Here is an 18,968-nt window from a genome sequence, read left to right as displayed (position 1 = left end):
AAAACGGATTAAAATCACCTCAACTTTTTAAACAGCTAAACAGTAACGTGTTTAGCAGGCACTGAAAAGGGTATAGCAAAAGTGCCTGCTTGATCTCAACAGGCTGAGAGTTCCACAGTGCAAATCCTGCTTCACTATATGATCGAGTTCTTACAAAGGTGGGACAGGTAATGGGGGGCCTCCTGCAGTAATTCCACTTCCGCCAACTGAAGTGGTCGAGTGGCCCAGGCCACTGCATTACACTACTGTTTGCCACTGCACTACTGTTACTGATTCAGTGCTGCCTCCTCTGGCCAGCAGTTAGCTCTTGAAGGTTTCAGACAGAGGTCCTTTATATCGCTTCCACCTGAGAGATCCTTTTAACAGCAGCCGCAAGGGATTGAACCTGGCATCGTCTGCTTGCAAAGCATGTACTGTTCCACCAGATAATGGTTCTGTGCCCAAGATGGGAGTCCAGATGGCCCCGATTAGCAGCCCATGTTCCCGCTCTAGATGACAGGAATGAATAGAGAGATGGCATGTAATTGGAGATGCAGAACCAAGGAAATTTGCCTCCTTATCTTTTTGGTGCTAGGGTGTTATTGCCTTGGGTAATATCCTGAACCAACAGCCTTGCTAATTGCAGGCAAATGTAATGCTTTAAACAGAGAGTGTTGGAGAGATTCTAACATTTCAGGTTTGGGGGGGAAGTGCTGCTCAATTAGCTTTGAAAGTCAAAAACAAAACCTGCAAGCAACTTGGGTATCAAAGGGATTATATATTCCCCCAGGAACTCACGACTATCGAAGTATGAATAACGTTTTTCTTTAGCTCTGCATCATCTGTTTCCACCCACCCCTTCCTCTCTTTCAGAACGTCAAAATTAGGGATTCCATTTGGGGTCGTAGCTATCATAATGGGGCTAATTTTGTGTGTGTGCTTTGCTGATGACTGTTGGGTAAGTAAAAAATAAAAATAAAATAAAATGTCCAAAGCATTAAAAAAAGAAAGAAAGAAAATTGTACTGCCAGATAGCATGTGTTTGCCTTAAATGCATTTGCATTGAAATTTGTTTATCCGCTGGGGTAAATGTAATACCAGCCGTGCTTGTAAAAATCTCCACGTATTATTTCTACCTGGGGCTGTTGATCTGGATCCTAAGAACTGCTAACATGAGGGCCACATTTACAGTTACTAATTTCAAGGTTGCCATGGCCAATATCTATCAGCCATTGTCTGCCCGGCTTAACTGGGAATGAGTTTAGATTTCTCCTGAACATCAGTAGTGGGGGAGGCAGGCACACCTCACCAGGTAAGGCATTCCACAAACAGGGAGGCACCACCAAGAAGGCTCTGCAGTTGGGCAGTGCAGTTGGGCAGCTGCTGGAGGAGACACCACCACCAAGAGGGCATGCCCTGCCTGCCAATCACAGGGCCCATTGTGGTTGGTATTGGGGAAGTCGCTCCTTCCCCAGGATCTGCCTTCCCATTCATCTTGCAGTGGAAAGCCACACGACCTCCTTCTGCTGTACAAAACTACATTGCTAGTAAACAATGGCCTTGCGGCATTGGCAGCTGCTGGAGGGAGAGAAGTATGGCCAAAGCTCTTCCATTTTAAGAACTGTGTGTAAGGAATCGCCTCCTGTAAACAACAGAAAATGTCAAACATTTGTTGCTGTAGCATGGTTGTAGGGAAGGAGGTAAGAGCCGGTATGCTTATGTGTCATGCTGTGCCTCTGTCATCTGTTTGCAGAGACCCTGTTCAAAGCAGTGGCCCCCAGCCCGCTATCTCCGCACGCTTTCAGAGAAAATGGAGACGATGCCAGCCGTGAGGCTCCCGCTGGCCACTATTGCAATCGGCTCTCTGTTAATCCTAGCTGTTTCTAACTTGGTAATTCCTTTCACTAGTCTTTTTTTTCTTTATTATTTCATAAAATTTACACACCGCTTGACTCTAAAGCAACCCCCCCCCCAAAAAAAAGCAGGTTGCAAAGAATAAAAAAAAAATGAATAGACTTCCTCAGCATTCTCTGCCTGCTAGCAGAAGGTCTCTTGCACTAGCAGACAGGTGAGTTTTAATATTACACAACAGAGGAATTGCACAATCTGTTGTGCAGCAGAGCTACCAGCAACCTGCCTATGCATTCTCTTGCACAACAATGTTCTGCTTCCGCAGAATTTTAAACTATGCAGCACATAATTAAACTGTGGAACTCACTCCCACAGAAGGCAGCGATGATCATCAACCTAGAAGGCTTAAAAGAGCCTTAGACAAATTCATGGAGAAAAGGGCTCTCAGCAGCTACTAACCATGATGGCTATTCTCTGCTGCCACGGTTGGAGGCAGTAATGCTCTTGAAAAGCAGTTTCTGGAAAGGGAGAGTGGAGAGTGATCTTGTGCTCCAATCCTGCTTGCTGGTTTCCCACCTGCCTCTGGTTGGCCACTGATTTAGCAAGCTCTTACGTTCTTAACGTTTCAAGTAAGACTAAGGGACTAAGTGATTTCAAGAGCTTAATTCATTGCCACAAGCTGTGATAATGACTAGTAGCTTCAACAACCTTAAATATGGATTGTACATAACGTGGGTAGATCTATCAACTGGCATCAGCCAGTTCATTTGTTCACCATAAAGGGCAGGATTGCAGATGGTTTTAGCTAAGACTCTTATCCATTGGATTGTGTCCTAAGTAGCACTAACTTGTCCCATCAGTGCAATATAATTACAGTAGTGCAATATAATTCCCCCTTCCTCTCCCAACGTGCTACCTAAATCTTTCTAGGCATTTTCGCAGTTCTCCAAAGCAGATTTGGGGAAGGATGTGGGGCACACATGGCAGGAGGAGAGGGGGGAGGAGAAGTCCCACGGCACAAGTGGAAATCCTTTCACTGACTGGACGCATTGGTGATAACTGCCATTGTTTTGTAATAAAGCTATGTATTTGAATTCCTAACTAGCTTCTAATTTTTTAATTAGCACACAGACCAGACTATTGGAAACTGTACAACACCAAACCTGGTGAGTTTTAAAAAGCAAGTTTTGTTTGCTATATTAATAACCTTTGGCTTAGTAGTCCAAGATCGGAGATCTATTTCTTATTTAAAATGCAAACTTTTTAAAAATTATTGGTGCTCTAACCATCTAGCTTTTCTATTACCTTTCTCTTTGCATTTCACTGTTACATTTTAATTCTCCTTTCATGTGTACAATAAAACAAAACAAGAGGTTTTTTTTATATAAAAAAATTACCCTAATGATCTATTCAGCTTCTCAGTCTTGGAATCCTTTGGTTGTATTTTAAATTACTCATGGCAGAACCCTTGGCCAAAAAAAATGTGGTGGTGGCAGCGGTCAAAAATAAATGAATGAAATTGACACTTGAGAGATAGAGAGAGCCCGCCTCACAATCAAGGCATGGAGAAGGGCCATTGCTTAGTGAGCGGTTCTCAACCTGTGGGTCCCCAGATGTTGTTGGACTACAACTCCTATCATCCCTGAGCTCTGGCCTTTCTAGCTAGGGATGATGGGAGTTGTAGTCCAACAACATCTGGGGACCCACAGGTTGAGAAAGGCTGGCTTAGATGGAAGGCATCTGCTTTGCATGCAGAAGGGCCCAGGTTCAATCCCTGGCATCTGCAGGTAGGAAGAGATCCCAGCCTGAAACCATGGAGAGCTGCTGCTCATCAGTGTAGGCACTACTGAGCAAGACAGACCAATGGTTTGACTCAGTATAAAGTAGCTTCCCGTGTCCCTATGTTCATCCTTGAGCTGCTCCATTCTGAAATATGCATTATGGTTCAAGTCACAACAGCTCCATGTTTTCTTTAGCCAACCACCAGACAGTCCTGTTGATTAATCATTTTGCTCTGCATGTTGATGGAGCCTGGCCTGCCACAGACAACAAACAATAGTCTCTTTCTCTTTCTCTTTCTCTCTTGCTCTAATAAAGCAGCAGGTGGGCAACAGTTCTTCTGAAAACAGCGACATGCTGAGAATTGAAGCTGAGACCTACTCAGTGAGTAAATTTGAACTTAAAATATGGGTTTAGATACATGCTGGAGAGAATTGCTCAAAAAAAAAAATACCAACACTTGTTCAAAAGCTATTGGCTTCTGGCCATAACACAAAAGTGAGATTGCCTTGCTTTTCCAATGCCAACATTCCATTGTGCTCCAGCGCGATCAAGAAACAACTCAAGTTAGGGCAATGCAGAGAATGGGCTGGCTTGATTTCTAATGGATGTAGCCACTGGGTAGGGGTGGGGTGGGGGATAAAATTTCATGTAAATATGTATGAATTTTCATGAGGACTTTGCAATTTAAAAAAAAAAAAACAGATATGAAAATGTGGAGAACAGAATTTAGGATTGGAGAAATGAGAAACTGAGAGAAGCCAAAATTGACAAATTTGCCCTTACCTAGGACATGACTACATAGGCAATCAGTGTGCCATGATATTATTTTTTTAAATAAATTTTTATTAAGTTTTACACAAATATCTCCAATTAACAATTCCCAATTAACACATTTTTCTCTTTTGGACTTCCCTCAGCTTCTCTGACAATCATCCGTATTTGAATTTATTATCTATGCATTCTCCAAAATTAATATCTCCTTTTAAGATACCTTTACAAACATATTTGCATTCTTGCAATATTCCTTATTCTTTCACAAGGCTTCTTTAAAACCCACTAGCGTTGTTTGCTCATCACATACACTCTTCAAATACTCAGAAAATTTTCCCCAGTCCTCAATGAACTTGTGATCTCGTTGGTATCTTATTTTTCCAGTTAGTTTGTCCAGTTCTGCATAGTCCATTAACTTCATTCTCCATTCCTCAAGAGTCGGTAGTTCTTCCTGCTTCCATTTTTGGGCCATTAATATTCTCGCTGCAGTTGTTGCATACTGAAAGAGTTTATGATCCTTTCTATTTATTTCATTTCTTGTTATTCCTAAAAGAAAGGCTTCTGGTTTCTTTACAAAATTATATTTCAACATCTTCTTTAACTCATTATATATCATCTCCCAGAACCCCCTCACTTTCTTGCATTCCCACCACATGTGAAAAAATGTTCCTTCTTTCTCTTTACATTTCCAACACTTATTACAAGTTTTAAACATTTTTGCTAATTTAACTGGTGTAATGTACCCTCTATATACCATTTTCATAACATTTTCCTTTAAGGTGGTGCATGCTGTAAACTTCAAGTTATCATTCCATACTTTAACCCAATCTTCAAAATATATATTATAACCAAAATCTCTGGCCCAGTGAATCATTACCGACTTAACTTCCTTGTCCATCGTATACCATTCCAATAACATTTTGTACATTTTAGAGATTATCTTACAATCATTATTCACTATTTCTGTTTGGAATTTTGAGTCTTTTTCTATATAACCCTTCTCTTTCAACTCTTTTTTAAACATATCATTTATCTGATAGTAGTGCAACCAATCGAATACATATTCTTTTACTTGTTCATATGGCTTCATTTTCTATTTCTCTCCTTTAACCACCAATTCCCCATAAGTGATCCAATTCCCTCTCATATTAGTTTTCTTAACACTCATAACCTCTAGTGGGGACAACCAGTGTGGAATTCCTGATTCCAATAAATTTTTATATCTATCCCATACTTCAATTAACGATCTTCGGAAGATGTGGTTTTCAAAAGCTTTATGACTCTTCTTCTTCTCCAACCATAAATACGTGTGCCACCCAAATCTGTTATCAAATCCTTCTAAATCCAACAATTTTGTATTCTTTAGTTTTATCCATTCTTTTAACCAACAGAGACATGATGCTTCATAGTAAAGTTTCAAGTCTGGCAGAGCAAAGCCTCCTCTTTCTTTTGCATCTGTTAATAACTTATATTGAATTCTTGGCTTTTTGCCCTGCCAGATATATCTTGAAATCACTCTTTGCCACTCTTTAAAAATCATTGTCCCCTTAAGTATCGGAATCATCTGAAATAAAAATAACATCTTTGGGAGTACACACATCTTAATTGTTGAGATTCTGCCCCAAAAGGATAGTTTCAACCTTCCCCACACCTCCAAATCTTTCTTAATTCCATTCCACACCGGTATATAATTGTTCTGAAACAAATCAATATTTTTTGGGGTTAGCCATGTTCCCAAGTATTTTACTTTTTTTGCTGCTTCAATACCTATTTGTTGTTGCATTACTTCTGCCGTAGTTTGATCCATATTTTTTACTATAACTTTGGTTTTTTTCCTATTTAATATAAATCCTGCCACTTTACCAAATTGTTCAATTTCTTCTAACACTTCAGTTGCACTTTTCATCGGATCCTCCATCATTATTACCAAGTCATCTGCAAAGGCTTTCACTTTATATTCATTCTGACCTACTGTCACCCCTTTAATTTCTCATTTTTCCTAATTGAATTTAGAAAGACTTCCAGGACCAATATGAACAGCAGTGGTGAAGAGCGGACATCCCTGTCTTGTACCTTTCGATATTTTCACCTCTTCCGTAATTACATTGTTCACAATCAATTTTGCTCTTTGTTCCGTATAAATTGCCTTTATTCCATTAAAGAAATCATTCCCTATCTCCATATGTTCTAAGTTTTTTAACATAAAATCCCATGATATATTATCGAATGCCTTTTCGGCATCCACAAACATCAAAATTGCTTGTTTCTCATTCCTGGCTGTCAGATATTCCAAAATATTGATTATATTCCTAACATTGTCTTTCATCTGCCTGCCTGGAAGGAAACCTGCTTGATCTTCATGAATGATTTCTTGTAGTACTTTTTTCAGTCTTTTCGCCATTATTCCTGCAAAGATTTTATAATCTGTATTCAACAATGAAATTGGCCTATAATTCTTTACTTGTGTTAAATCCGCATCTTGCTTTGGGATAAAGGTTATAAAAGCTTCTTTCCAAGTCTCTGGAATATCTCTTTCTTTCAAAATATTATTCATTACTTCTTTCAATGGTACCGTCAGGGTGTGTCTCAGCTCTTTATAGTAACTGTGGTAAATCCATCTGGTCCCGGGGCCTTCACTTTTTTCAGCTCTTTTATAATCTCTTTTATCTCCTCATTATCAATTGGTGTGTTCAGTCTGTCTTTCTTTTCTGTTGGGATCTTTTGCACCTCTTTTTCTTTTAAAAATCTCTCTATTTTCCTCATATTGTTCTTTTCTTTGCTTCTATACAATTGTTTATAAAAATCCAGGAATCCTTTTCTAATACCATTCGGATTGTTTATCTCTTCTCCTTCCACCATGATTTTGTTGATTGTGCTTTGTTCTTTTCTTTTCTTAATTTGCCAGGCAAGCCATTTACCAGATTTATTAGCGAATTCAAAATTTCTTTGTCTTAACTTTTTAATATTCCACTCCACCTCTTTATTTATTATCATAGCAAATTGTGTTTGCAAAACCTTAATACTTTGTTTAATTTTTGAATTATTTGGTTTTTTAATTAATTTTTGCTCATTGTCCATTATCTGTTTTAAAATTTCTTTCTTTTCTTTCTCTCTGTTCTTCTTTTTGATTGAATTCTGTTGTATAAAAAAAACCTCTCATCACTGCCTTGCTTGCGTCCCAGACTGTACTCATCTTCGTACCTTTGTTACAATTGTCCACAAAGTATTCCATCAGCTTCTTTTTCGCATCTTGTACAATTTTTTGGTCATCAAAGAGATAATCATTCATTCTCCATCTAAATGTTCTTTCTTCAAAACCTTTCATCTCCAATTTAATCGGACTGTGGTCTGAAATTACTCTTGGTTGAATTTCAATTTGAAGGATTCTTGGAGTTAATTCATTAGAAATCCAAATTTGAGTGCCATGATATTATTTATACACACACACACACACACACACACACACATATATATTTATATATATATACATATTTTTTTAAAGCCGCTCCTCTTCTGTTCCAGTATTATACCTACTGCTGCCTTCTGGGTTTCATCGCCTGCTCTGTGTTCCTTCGAATGAGCTTTGAACTGAAGCTTATCCTTTTGTCAGGAGCTGTCGTTGGGTATTTCATTGTATTTAATAGCAACCTGCTTTTGTGCTCCAGCCGCAGCAACGTCAGTGATTCCACCACAAGGTACGGTATCTTGCTTCTCAATGGTAACAACACTCTGTAAGCTGATGGTGAGCTTAGTGGAATTGCAAACTGCTGCTCCAGGGAGTGATCTCGTAGATTAGTTTCTTAAGAAGCTGGGAACAGACCTAAAGTATGCTGCAGCATGGTGACATTAGCTGCATTAGGAACCCTTTTCCACCAGTGAAAAAGTTGAGTTATTGGGTATTGTGTGGATAATGATTTTGCTAGTGTCGCTGTGCGTTTGCTGTCACTGCAACATGTCGCACAAGACCTTCCTCCTCCTACCTGAAGCATTTTCAGATGTTTAAACCACTCTACCATTTTCATGCAAACACAGGAAATTGCCTAATTGCCTTGTGCCAAGTCAGACTGGAGAAGACCCTAAATGGCCTCCTTACTTTTCATTGTGTTCATCGGTGATGAACTTGGGAGGTCACCTCATTGCTTTTCTCTCTTGGCCCACCTGCACCATACAGTTTAAGTGCTACGATATGACTTTAAATAGCCATGGCTTCCTGCAAGGAATCCTGGGTGCTTAGAGCATTAGGAGACCCCTATTCCCTCTCACAGAGCTACAATTTACAGAGTGGTTTAACAACCAATTCCTCTTTACAGGGAGCTCTGGGAATTGTAGTGCAATTGTAGGGTAATGGGGGATCCACTATTTTATGTTTACAAACTTATTCTCTCTCTGACACCCGTTCAAGATGGTGCATAATGTGGAATTTGCCCAATCAAATTTCAGACTGGAAAAAAAACCCCATCAAATAATTTTTGTTTCATGAGCAGGAAATGCTGCAAGCCTGTCTTCCATTTTGACCTCTTGCCCTTGAGAGTAGTATTTATCTGAGTATCAAACTCAGAAGTGAATGGCAGTGGCGTTTACTTAACCCTACAAACCCAGGGTTGTTCCCCCCGCTTTCAGGAGACCAGTACATTCGACAATATTTGACAGTAATTTAATTTCTTTTCAACGTGCAATCTGGCAAACTTTTGTTTGTACAGTCATACCTCGGGTTGAATGTGCTTTGGGTTGCGCTCCGCGGGCAACCCGGAAGTAACGGAGCATGTTACTTCCGGGTTTTGCCGCTTGTGCATGCGCAGACGCTCAAAATGACATCACGCGCATGCGCAGAAGCGGCGAAAAGCAACGCACGTGTACACAGATGTGCCGTCGCTAGTTATGTTTGCTTCTAGATGCGAACGGGGCTCTGGAACGGATCCCGTTCGCATCTAGAGGTACCACTGTAGTCCTCTGTATCGCTTGAAATTTTGAACGTTTTAGAGATGCATTTCCAAACATTTAAGCATCAGTGTTTCACACATAGTTCCAAACACTTTTAAAATGAATGTTTTTGTTTTTGTTTGCTTTTTATTTTAGGTTTTTTATGAAAGAACCAAGAATAATGACAAATTTATACCTGGCTCTGTTTTACATAACCTTGGTTCTACTGTCAAAACAGGTAGGCAGCCCAGTCCTCATAGGTGTGTAATTTGCCCAGAGCTTTCTGTCTTCAGTTTATTTGTGATGTGACATTCCAAAACCTTTTTTCTTCTTACTGTGATATGTGGGAAGATTAAATAAATAAGAATAAATTGAATAAATAAATAATTTTCATGTGGTAGAATGGATGGTACCATTTTAGTCTGCAGCTGGGGGGAGTTTGTGTGTTTTTTTAAAAAAAATACTCCACTATGGGTATCCCTGCAAAATTATTTTGCAGTGTTTTCCAGATCTGCTGCATTTTGTAACAAATCAGACACTATAGGATTTGTTCTGAAGTGCCCACAGTCTCTTTATGCCTGTGAGTTGTGCTTCCTCAGTTTGGCAGTTGGCTTTGAACAGCGGAAAGTCCCACTTGCACAGAGATCAAATCTGTGAGGCTATTACTAGTGATGATGATGTCTTAATGACAGCTGAGGCAGGTCTGGGAAACACAGCGCAATGATTTGGGATAAATAATTAGGTACGATTTAAAATAGAAATGTGGCTTGTGGGAGCATGTTAGACAATTAATGAATGCTGCACGTGTACAAGAGTATGGGCATTTGTTTGTTTGTGGCTTAGTACACTTGGCTTGCATGGGGAAGAAAATGTGTGGGGTGCAATTTGGGGCGTCAGGGGTTAAATACTTGGCTTATTGGTCAAGTCTCTCATTTTAAAAGATTTCAAGCTTTTGAAGGAGGAACAGTTGATTTCATGGACATTAAAAATGTCATGGAGCCCCTGAACCCACAAGGCATTAAACAAGTTTGCTGCAAATACACAAAGCTGTCTCTAGTATTTTCAGCTTGCTGATATTAAGGCTGGGTTTCATAATTCCTTGGTTTATTTGTTTTTTGCAGATAGACTACTACTGTCGTCTGGACTGCCTACAAAAGAATAAATTTAAACAGGAACATGAGTCGTTTGAAACTATGGAAAACGTGAACCGGCTGCTGCTGGAGAATGTGCTCCCAGCTCACGTTGCTGCCCATTTTATTGGGGACAAATTAAATGAGGTATAGAACAATAAGATTCACATTGCTCCATTGTGCTTTCATTCACTCCTCTGCTAATCTTTAAGAGATCGCATGCTGAAAACAGCACGAGGACAAAGCAGTAGAAGCCCCATGGTCTAAAGAGCAAAATAAATCTTAAGTCTCATTCACAATATACACCTGAAGTGCTCAACCACTTTAAAGTCATGGCTTGCCCCAAAGACTTCTGGGAGCTGTCGTTTGTTAAGAGTGTCGTTAAGAGCGACAAATTTCCGTCACAAAGCTACAATTCTCAAAATTCCCTGGGAAGAAGGAGTGGTTGCTAAACCACTCTGGAAATTGTAGATCTGAGATTTCTGACACCTAGCGTGCATTTACGTCTTTGAATTTACATGTGCTTAGACCGTGTTGCTTTAGTTGTATGGGGAGATGGAAGCGACTGGTAGTGAACAATGATATTGTTGAAACTGTTGTTGCATTTCCTGCAGGATTGGTACCATCAATCCTATGACTGTGTCTGTGTCATGTTTGCCTCAGTACCCGACTTCAAGGTGTTCTACACAGAATGTGATGTCAACAAGGAAGGGCTGGAGTGCCTTCGACTCCTCAATGAAATAATTGCCGATTTTGATGAGGTACCTCTTGAGGCTTGTGTGGACCTCTTGGTGTTGGGATTGGTTCTCTCTCTGCCTGCCCCACCCCCCTGCCCCATGTTAAATAGCCAGAAATGAGTATTCTCCCCTCAAGACTTCAGTGTAGTAAAGAGAGATTTTCTTCTCCACAGAGGAGAGAATTGGCTTCTTGAGTCATGTTAGGAAGGTCCTTGGAGCCTGCTTGGCAGCACTTAAAAAAATGTGACTGGTTGGATATGCAGCAGAAAGGTGTATCATAATTCAGTGGGAGAACACATGCTTTGAATGCAGAAGGTTCCTGGTTCAGTCCCTGGCATCTCCAGGTATGGATGGGAATCCCTTCTGAAACCCTGGAGAGCCACTGCTAGTCAGCATTGAGCAAAATGGACCCAATGTTCTGCCTCGGTAGGAAACAGCTTCCTATGTTTCAGGGATGGGGGAACTGTGGTCCTCCCATCTCCCATCAGCTCCACCATGTTCAGTGGACAGAGAGGATGGGATTTGTGGTCCAGCAGCAACTGTAGAAGGCCACAAGTTCCTGACCCCTGAGTAAGAAGGATCTACGGGGTACCTCTGCCTTGCAACCTTGGAGAGTCATTGCCAGTCAGAGAACTTAATGGAGCCTGAGAGTTCTTACATACTGAGAGCCCTGCTGGATCAGACCATCAGTCCAACTAGCCCCGCATTCCCTTCCCCACAGGGGCCAATCAGGGAAGCTCACATTCAGGGCAGGAGGACAGTAGCCCTCCCTCACTCTTGTTCCTCAACAAGAGGCATGCTGGTTCTGATCATGGATCTGATACTTCATAGTCATCTTGACTAGCAGCTCTTGAGAGCCTTGTTTTCCTTCCACTTGACCTGGGTATAAGGCAGCTTCCTATGTTCCAGGGGGTTGGGTGGAGTGTGTCATATGAAGAAAAGTATCCTTGAACCAGAGAACCATGGTTTGATTTGCATGCTTGAGCAGGATGATGCACCTTCTTCTGCAACCTTATCTTGAAAGGGTTGCCATCAAGGGTCAAAACACAATGAAAGGGGTGTGGGTGGGTGTCTTCATGCAGGCATATTAATCAACCTATTGGGGAAGTCAGAAACACACAACCAAATCTTAAAACCCACACATCCTTCCCATATATTTTGTACTTGGTGATCGGTATGAAGTAAAAAAAAATGTAGCAGGAAAACCAGCCCTATCTTGAGCAGTATAGCCTCTTCCCCTTTTCTAGCTTATTCCACTGGAAACTCTGGCCTGTGAGAAGACTGTAACAGGACAAAGAATCATCCAGGTCCTGGATTTTAATCGTTTTCTCATTTTTCCCCCAAACAGCTGTTGCTGAAACCTAAATTCAGTGGTGTTGAAAAAATCAAAACTATTGGGAGTACATACATGGCAGCATCAGGACTCTGTGTTACCCCAGGCCAAGAGAATAATGTGGTAAGTCACCTGCTGAAATACAAGCCACTTTGATAGTGTGTGTGTGTGTGTGTGTGTGTGTGAGAGAGAGAGAGAGAGAGAGAGAGAGAGAGAGAGATATGCAGGGTTCTAAGCCCCACTCAAACATGAAGCTCCCTGGGTGACCTTGAGCCAGTCACTGCCTCCCAGCTTGGCCTACCTCACAGGGCTGTTGTGGGGATTAAAGAAGGAGGGAGAGAACCATGTGTTCTTTGAACCATGCGAACCTTGAATTCCTTGGAGAAAAAGGTGGGATATAAATGCAATAAAGAAAATGAAATAAATAAATGTGAGTTTTGCTACCAGCTACTTTAAGCAGAAAAGGGACGCAGGTGGCGCTGTGGTCTAAACCACAGAGCCTAGGGCTTGCTGATCAGAAGGTCAGTGGTTTGAATCCCCGTGATGGGGTGAGCTCCCGTTGCTCGGTCCCTGCTCCTGACAACCTAGCAGTTTGATAGCACAAAGTGCAATTAGATAAATAGGTACAGCTCTGGTGGGAAGGTAAACAGCGTTTCCGTGCGCTGCTCTGGTTCACCAGAAGGGGCTTAGTCTTGCTGGCCACATGACCCGGAAGCTGTACGCCAGCTCTCTCGGCCAGTAAAACGAGATGAGAGTCGCAGCCCCAGTCATCCATGACTGGACCTAACGGTCAGGGTCCCTTTACCTTACTTTAAGCAGAGAGAGGAATGTAGGTGTCCACTGACTTTACCTGCAGTTCTAGGATACGCCTATAATATATCTGCACTCCATTAGTGGAGGGGTAGCTACCTCTGGCCATCAAGATGTCATTGGATTAAAAAACCCATTCTGTCTGGGGCTGATGGGAGTTGTGAAACAACCTGGAGGTTGCCGAAACAACCTGGAGGGCCACAGGTTCCCTACCCCTGCACTAATAACATAAAGCAAAGATCCTCTTAACACTCTCCCCCCTGCCCCAAAATATTGCTTAGGACCAGGAAAGACAGCATGCTCAAATTGGCATCATGGTGGAATTTGCGATGGCTTTGATGACTAAGCTGGATGGCATCAACAGGCACTCATTCAACAATTTCCGTCTCAGAGTTGGTAAGTTCAATCCACTGCCCCAACCAAAAAGCGGTGGGGCAGGCTGAATTATCTTGGGGACACCACTGTATTTATTCCATATTCAGTGATTTTTTAAAATCACTACATCTTAGAAGAACAGCTAATCCAGCATTCTGTTCTGATAGCAGCAAACCAAATATCTGTGGGAAGCCCACAGGAAAGATCTGAGCACAAGGGTGCTCACCTTTCCGTTGTTTTCCAGCAAGTGGTATTTAGAAACATTACTATCTCCAGAGCTAGCGTGATTTACACTATTGCTTAAGAACCACAACCAAAGAACATAAAAAGAGAATTGCTGGATCAGACCCAAGGGTCCATCTGGTCCAGAATCCTGTTTAATAATAATAATTAATAATAATAATAATAATAATTTATTATTTATACCCCGCCCATCTGGCTGGGCTTCCCCAGCCTCTCTAGTTGATCAAATGCTTATAGGAGGCCCGCAAGCAGAGTACAGAAACACGAGGCGCTGTGTTGTTCTCACTCAGACCTCTGGTCCACCTAGCTGGTCCACCTAGCCTCAACTGACCAGCTGGGTTTCAGGCAGGAGTCTCTCCCAGCTGGGAGTGGTTGGACTCCAGTTTCTTACAGCCCCAACCAGCATGACCATTGCTCTGAGTTTTCACTACTGACTGGCTCTCCAGGGTTTCAGACAAGAGTCTTTCCCAATTTTACCTGGAGATTCCAGGGACTGAACCTGGGACCTCCTCCACTGTCCGGTTAGCTAATGGAACCCAGATAGTGTTGCCATGACCAGTTATTGATCAGCTTACAATAACATAGAGGTGGACTTCTTCACGGGGTAGTAGCAGCGTTCCCTGCTGAGATACAAGAAGCCCCATCAGTGTTGGCATCCCACTGGATTCTGAAGACATGCCTTTGTTTAGGCACACATTCCATTGAATAGAACTTGTGATTTTATTTTCCCGTGCTGGCATACAGCACCTTCCTCTTCTTGTGGCAAGAAGGAGCAGAAAGCAAAATTTCATCTTAACCTTCCCTTTCCTGTTCTTGCAGGCATAAACCATGGCCCTGTAGTAGCTGGTGTGATTGGTGCTCGCAAACCGCAGTATGACATCTGGGGAAACACAGTCAACGTTGCCAGTAGAATGGAGAGTACAGGAGAACTTGGGAAAATCCAGGTAAAAAAAAAAAGTGGGCAGAGGGGTGAAGGAAACCTGTACAATGATTAGAACATAAGAAGAGTCCCTCTCCAAACCCAGAACTAAGGAGGTCATTGTGACTGTTTCCATTGCTTTTTAATCTCATCTCACCTACCCTGCCTGCTTCTTGAGTCCCTTCTCCCCAGGAGCAGCCCAGATCTTTCACTGTCCAGCAAGAAAGAGGTTGGGGGAAAGCTGTATAGTTTATTCCTGTTGTGGAGGTTTCCTTGTTTGTTTGTGGTTATTTGTTTATTTTGCATGCTCAGGAGTAGTAGCTGGGCCTGAAAGGGATGAAATGCTCACTTTGAATTGTGAATGGACTCATGTGTTTTCTGTGCACAGGTTACAGAAGAGACTTGCAAAATACTGGAGAACCTGGGATATGCCTGCGAGTGCCGAGGACTTATTAACGTCAAGGGGAAAGGAGAACTGGTGACTTACTTTGTGTGCACGGATACAGCCAAATCCCAAGCGCTTTGATTCGAGCAAGAAACTGCTGAGAAGTTCGGTCAAAATTTGTGTCTTGCTGGGCTTGGTTGTTTTTAAAATAACTTCCCTTCCGGAAAGCCTGGAAACTCCGCCTCCTTATGGAAAGGAGCTTATGACAAAAACGAGTGCGGACTAGAAGTGTTAGTACTTGTATCTCAAGAGGAAAGGATTGTGGAAAAGCTCTTTACAGCTGTGCCTGTCAAAAGAGTTTGCAGGTGTCCATGTTGCAGATTATTCTCTCCTTTCCCTGCCATGCAGCCACAGGATAGAGCTCCACTTCTGCACCTTTTTCATGGATTCGCAGTTGAACGAATTGCCTCGTTAAAACATTCCACTGCCTCATCCTTTCAGACCTGGTTTAACAGTATTGCACTTGTCCATGGACACAGCACCGCCTTGAGTTTGCAGCAGTCTTATTACATAAGGCAATGGGACCGAAGACTCCTCTGCCTGAGAACTTTTTAACTGGAGATGTCAGGGGTTGACTCTGGGACCAACTGTACACAAAGCTTGTGCTCTTATCATTTGGTTGTGCTTCCCTCCCACCTGACTTTGAGCTGCAGCTCTGCTCTGGAACTGGATTTCAGTACCAGGAACTGTTGCACTGCCAGTATTCTTCTTTACAACCACAACCCAGTCCTTATAAACATTTCTGTGGTGGTAGTCCTGTTCTGCTGCTAAACCATACCCGGATATATCATACACACATGTTTTGCTTATGCCTGTGCTATTCTCTACTGGAGCAGAAGACAAGTGATGTGAGGAACTTGCTTATGTTTTGCTCACATGGCTTATTTTTTCTGGATTCTATTACCTGGGTCTGGAAACATTCTTGGCCTTGGTTCTTGAATGTGCTTTCCACTCTGGGTGGAAACGTGTGGGAGGCTTCTCCTCGTACACCTTTTGCTTGTGCTGTAATGTTTTTTGCACTTCACTAGGTGCTTTTTATTTCAGCAGCTATTAGTGCCCTACAGCAACATGCTTAACATCAGCAGTGTGAGTGTGAGTGTGTGTGTGTGTAAAAATCCAGATTCTTGCACTTGGTAATCCTGCTCCTATAATTGTGAGTAGCTTTAAATAGTTTTCACTGCTGGCATGGCAGTGCTGTATGGCAGGCAGAATTGGGTGATACACACTCTTAAAATACGGCACAGAGAAACTTCCAGTGTCTTCCTTAATTCGTCTGATATAAAGAAGTATAGTTTCTGGGGATACAGATCTCTCTCTTTCTTGTGGGTGTAACAAACCATGGGGCAGCCCATTGGCAGCTACAGTGCAAATTTTGTACAGTTAGTGAACCCCTCCCTCCCTCCCAAACTATTGTATTGCTAGATTTCATCATTGGCAAGAGGTTGCCACCTGTTTTCACATTTTTATGATAAAAATGAACAGAGAAGGCACAACCAAATACAATGTCCACCCTGAGCCAGACTTGAACTTCGTATGTCTACCACCTTTTGCTATGCCATGGGGTTTTGCTCCAGTCCCATTAGACAAATTGAGGGGGGGAACCTATTTGTTAATTATTATTCTTTCTCCTGTTGTCTGTAGAGTATTCAATAGGCTTTATTTCTTTCTAGATTCAGTGACATTTAGCACAAACTAAGTCAGTATGAGGCAACTCTAAAATTGACCACCTGAATACCAACCTATATAACTAACTAGGTGAAGGAGAAATACTATGGGTTTCAGAACTCATTTCGGAAACACCTCACAGCAGTGTGTTGTTACCAGCCACCATGCAAGATCTGTGTGAGGCATGCTAATTGGGAGTAGGGAAAGCACAGAAAGCTGGCTTCTGAACAAAATAATTTTTCAGGTAGAACTCATTTAGTCTGCTTAAATGATATGGGACTGGATCAAAAGATGTAGAAGGTACAGGTTTCAGTAGAGCCTTGTACAAGAAGAAACTAAATTACAAAAGATGGAGATCTGCTTTTCCAGCTTGTTGCAGGAGCTTAAGAACGGCACTAGAATCTACCTGTTTTATTAATGGGTAAACTCCTGAGTTGTTTGCAAATCAGGGCCATCAGCTTATGCTCAATATTTTTGGGGATCCAATCCACTGTACCTGCCATTAGCTGTATTCACAGGGGCTAACCTTGAAACTTTTTTATCTTATGAAAATTACTTGTCTGACAGGCTTTTCACAGGAGAACCAGAAACAAACCACTAAGTCTTACAGGCAAGGGGAAAAGGTGTAAATTGTTTACAATGTGAAAAGAAGAGAGAGTTGTTTATGTGCCCCATGGGGGGGTGAAATGCTTAGCAGCGCAGTGCTATGCATGTGTACTCAGAAGTAAGTCATACTGGGGCAGTGGGTTTACTCTCAGGTAAGTGCACATAGGATTGCAGTCTGACTTTATGTGGAGCACAACTGAACTGTGTTGACTAGTACCTGGGCATATCCTAGGAAAGCAAAATGAATGGCTTTGCATTGAAGGGTTCTATAAATTTAAATGTGAATACCATGAAACATTTTGAAATTGTATGTTTTTCCCTGTGATTGAGATTCTGTAGAATGCCTTTGGCTCTGCTCCAATTTGCAAGTCACTCTGTGGAGTAACTTAACTGAAATCCAACTGAAGTTTATGGAAATCATTCCAAGACTTGAGGACTGTGACTCTAGTAAAAGGTTTTCAGAGTAGAATGTGACTAACTGTGCAAAGATTTCTGGCATTCTTTGCCCTGGATGCAGTCCTGTTGTGTTCATTATAATTACTGTGTAATTAACTTATGAGGAGGTTGAAGTGCCTATGTTTCATGACAGGAACAAAACTCTTCTAGTCAAGTCCTACTGTGGCTTTTAGGACTTTTGGAAAGTCTTAGCTGTCTAGAGTAGGTCACACTGGAAAGTAGCAAGATAGGGTAGTCCTAGGTAGGATAAAAAGGAAACTTACGCGATTGTATTGTTATAACAGCAAGTTAATGTGAAATATGATAACACTGCTTTCAGTTCTTACTTTATTGTGCATTTGTTAGAATGCTTTAGTTCAAAGGTTCCACCTTTAATCTCTGCAACTGTTTGTCATCGTTTGGCATCAGTTATCAAATGTCATATGCCAACAGCAGAAACTCAAGTGTGAAATGCAAGTATTAATGTTTAATTGTTTCTGTTCATATTCTACTGCAAGTCAAGGTAACTTGTCTACCTTCTGTTTTAATTCTAAATTTCCCAGATTAAAAATTTAGGATGCGTTTGTTGCCTAATTGCTCTTCGTTTGTATCATTTTAAATTCTTTAAGAAGTGCATTTCAAAAAAGTAAATATTTCATTCTTGCTTTGTGTGATCACTTTCCCCAGGCTGTTATAATGAAAGAGCAATGTTACACGAAGCACCTCTTGCCCTCCATTTGACTGTCAACAAAGGAAAGACATTGTGCTGCCTGAGGGGAAAAAACAAACCCCAAAGCAGGCCTCTTCGCTAGTTTCTTTTCTTATGTTGCCAGTTTGCTTTTGGAGTATGTTCAAGGGAAAGCAGTCAGCTGTTCAAGTCTAAGGCTGCTGCCCTGTGTACATCTCTAGATGGATTCTGCTGAATGTGAGTAAACTCAATAAGGCATTGTTATGTCTGATGTGATGT

General features: G+C 41.6%; 1 protein-coding gene across 4 annotated transcripts in view; it reads left to right on the top strand.

The window, feature by feature from the left end:
• The window catches only part of ADCY7 (adenylate cyclase 7), an 85,587-nt gene extending 67,004 nt beyond the window's left edge, over window positions 1-18,583 (top strand). For 2 of the 4 annotated variants that reach the window (XM_053400193.1, XM_053400196.1), the window contains 12 exons: window positions 853-937; window positions 1,733-1,870; window positions 2,955-2,996; window positions 3,928-3,993; window positions 7,906-8,078; window positions 9,460-9,541; window positions 10,425-10,580; window positions 11,048-11,194; window positions 12,519-12,626; window positions 13,595-13,709; window positions 14,751-14,875; window positions 15,239-18,583. In XM_053400193.1, coding sequence (XP_053256168.1) covers window positions 853-937; window positions 1,733-1,870; window positions 2,955-2,996; window positions 3,928-3,993; window positions 7,906-8,078; window positions 9,460-9,541; window positions 10,425-10,580; window positions 11,048-11,194; window positions 12,519-12,626; window positions 13,595-13,709; window positions 14,751-14,875; window positions 15,239-15,376 — 1,375 coding nt within the window. In that variant the 3' untranslated portion in view covers window positions 15,377-18,583. Of the gene's footprint in view, window positions 1-852; window positions 938-1,732; window positions 1,871-2,954; window positions 2,997-3,927; window positions 3,994-7,905; window positions 8,079-9,459; window positions 9,542-10,424; window positions 10,581-11,047; window positions 11,195-12,518; window positions 12,627-13,594; window positions 13,710-14,750; window positions 14,876-15,238 lie in introns of those variants that run through there. The other 2 variants (XM_053400194.1, XM_053400197.1) reach the window with 2 other exon arrangements.
• The last annotated feature ends 385 nt before the right edge of the window (window positions 18,584-18,968 follow it).

Source organism: Podarcis raffonei, chromosome 8 (assembly GCF_027172205.1).
Source record: "Podarcis raffonei isolate rPodRaf1 chromosome 8, rPodRaf1.pri, whole genome shotgun sequence".
NCBI lineage: Eukaryota > Metazoa > Chordata > Lepidosauria > Squamata > Lacertidae > Podarcis > Podarcis raffonei.
This window is presented reverse-complemented; position numbering and strand designations above follow the sequence as displayed.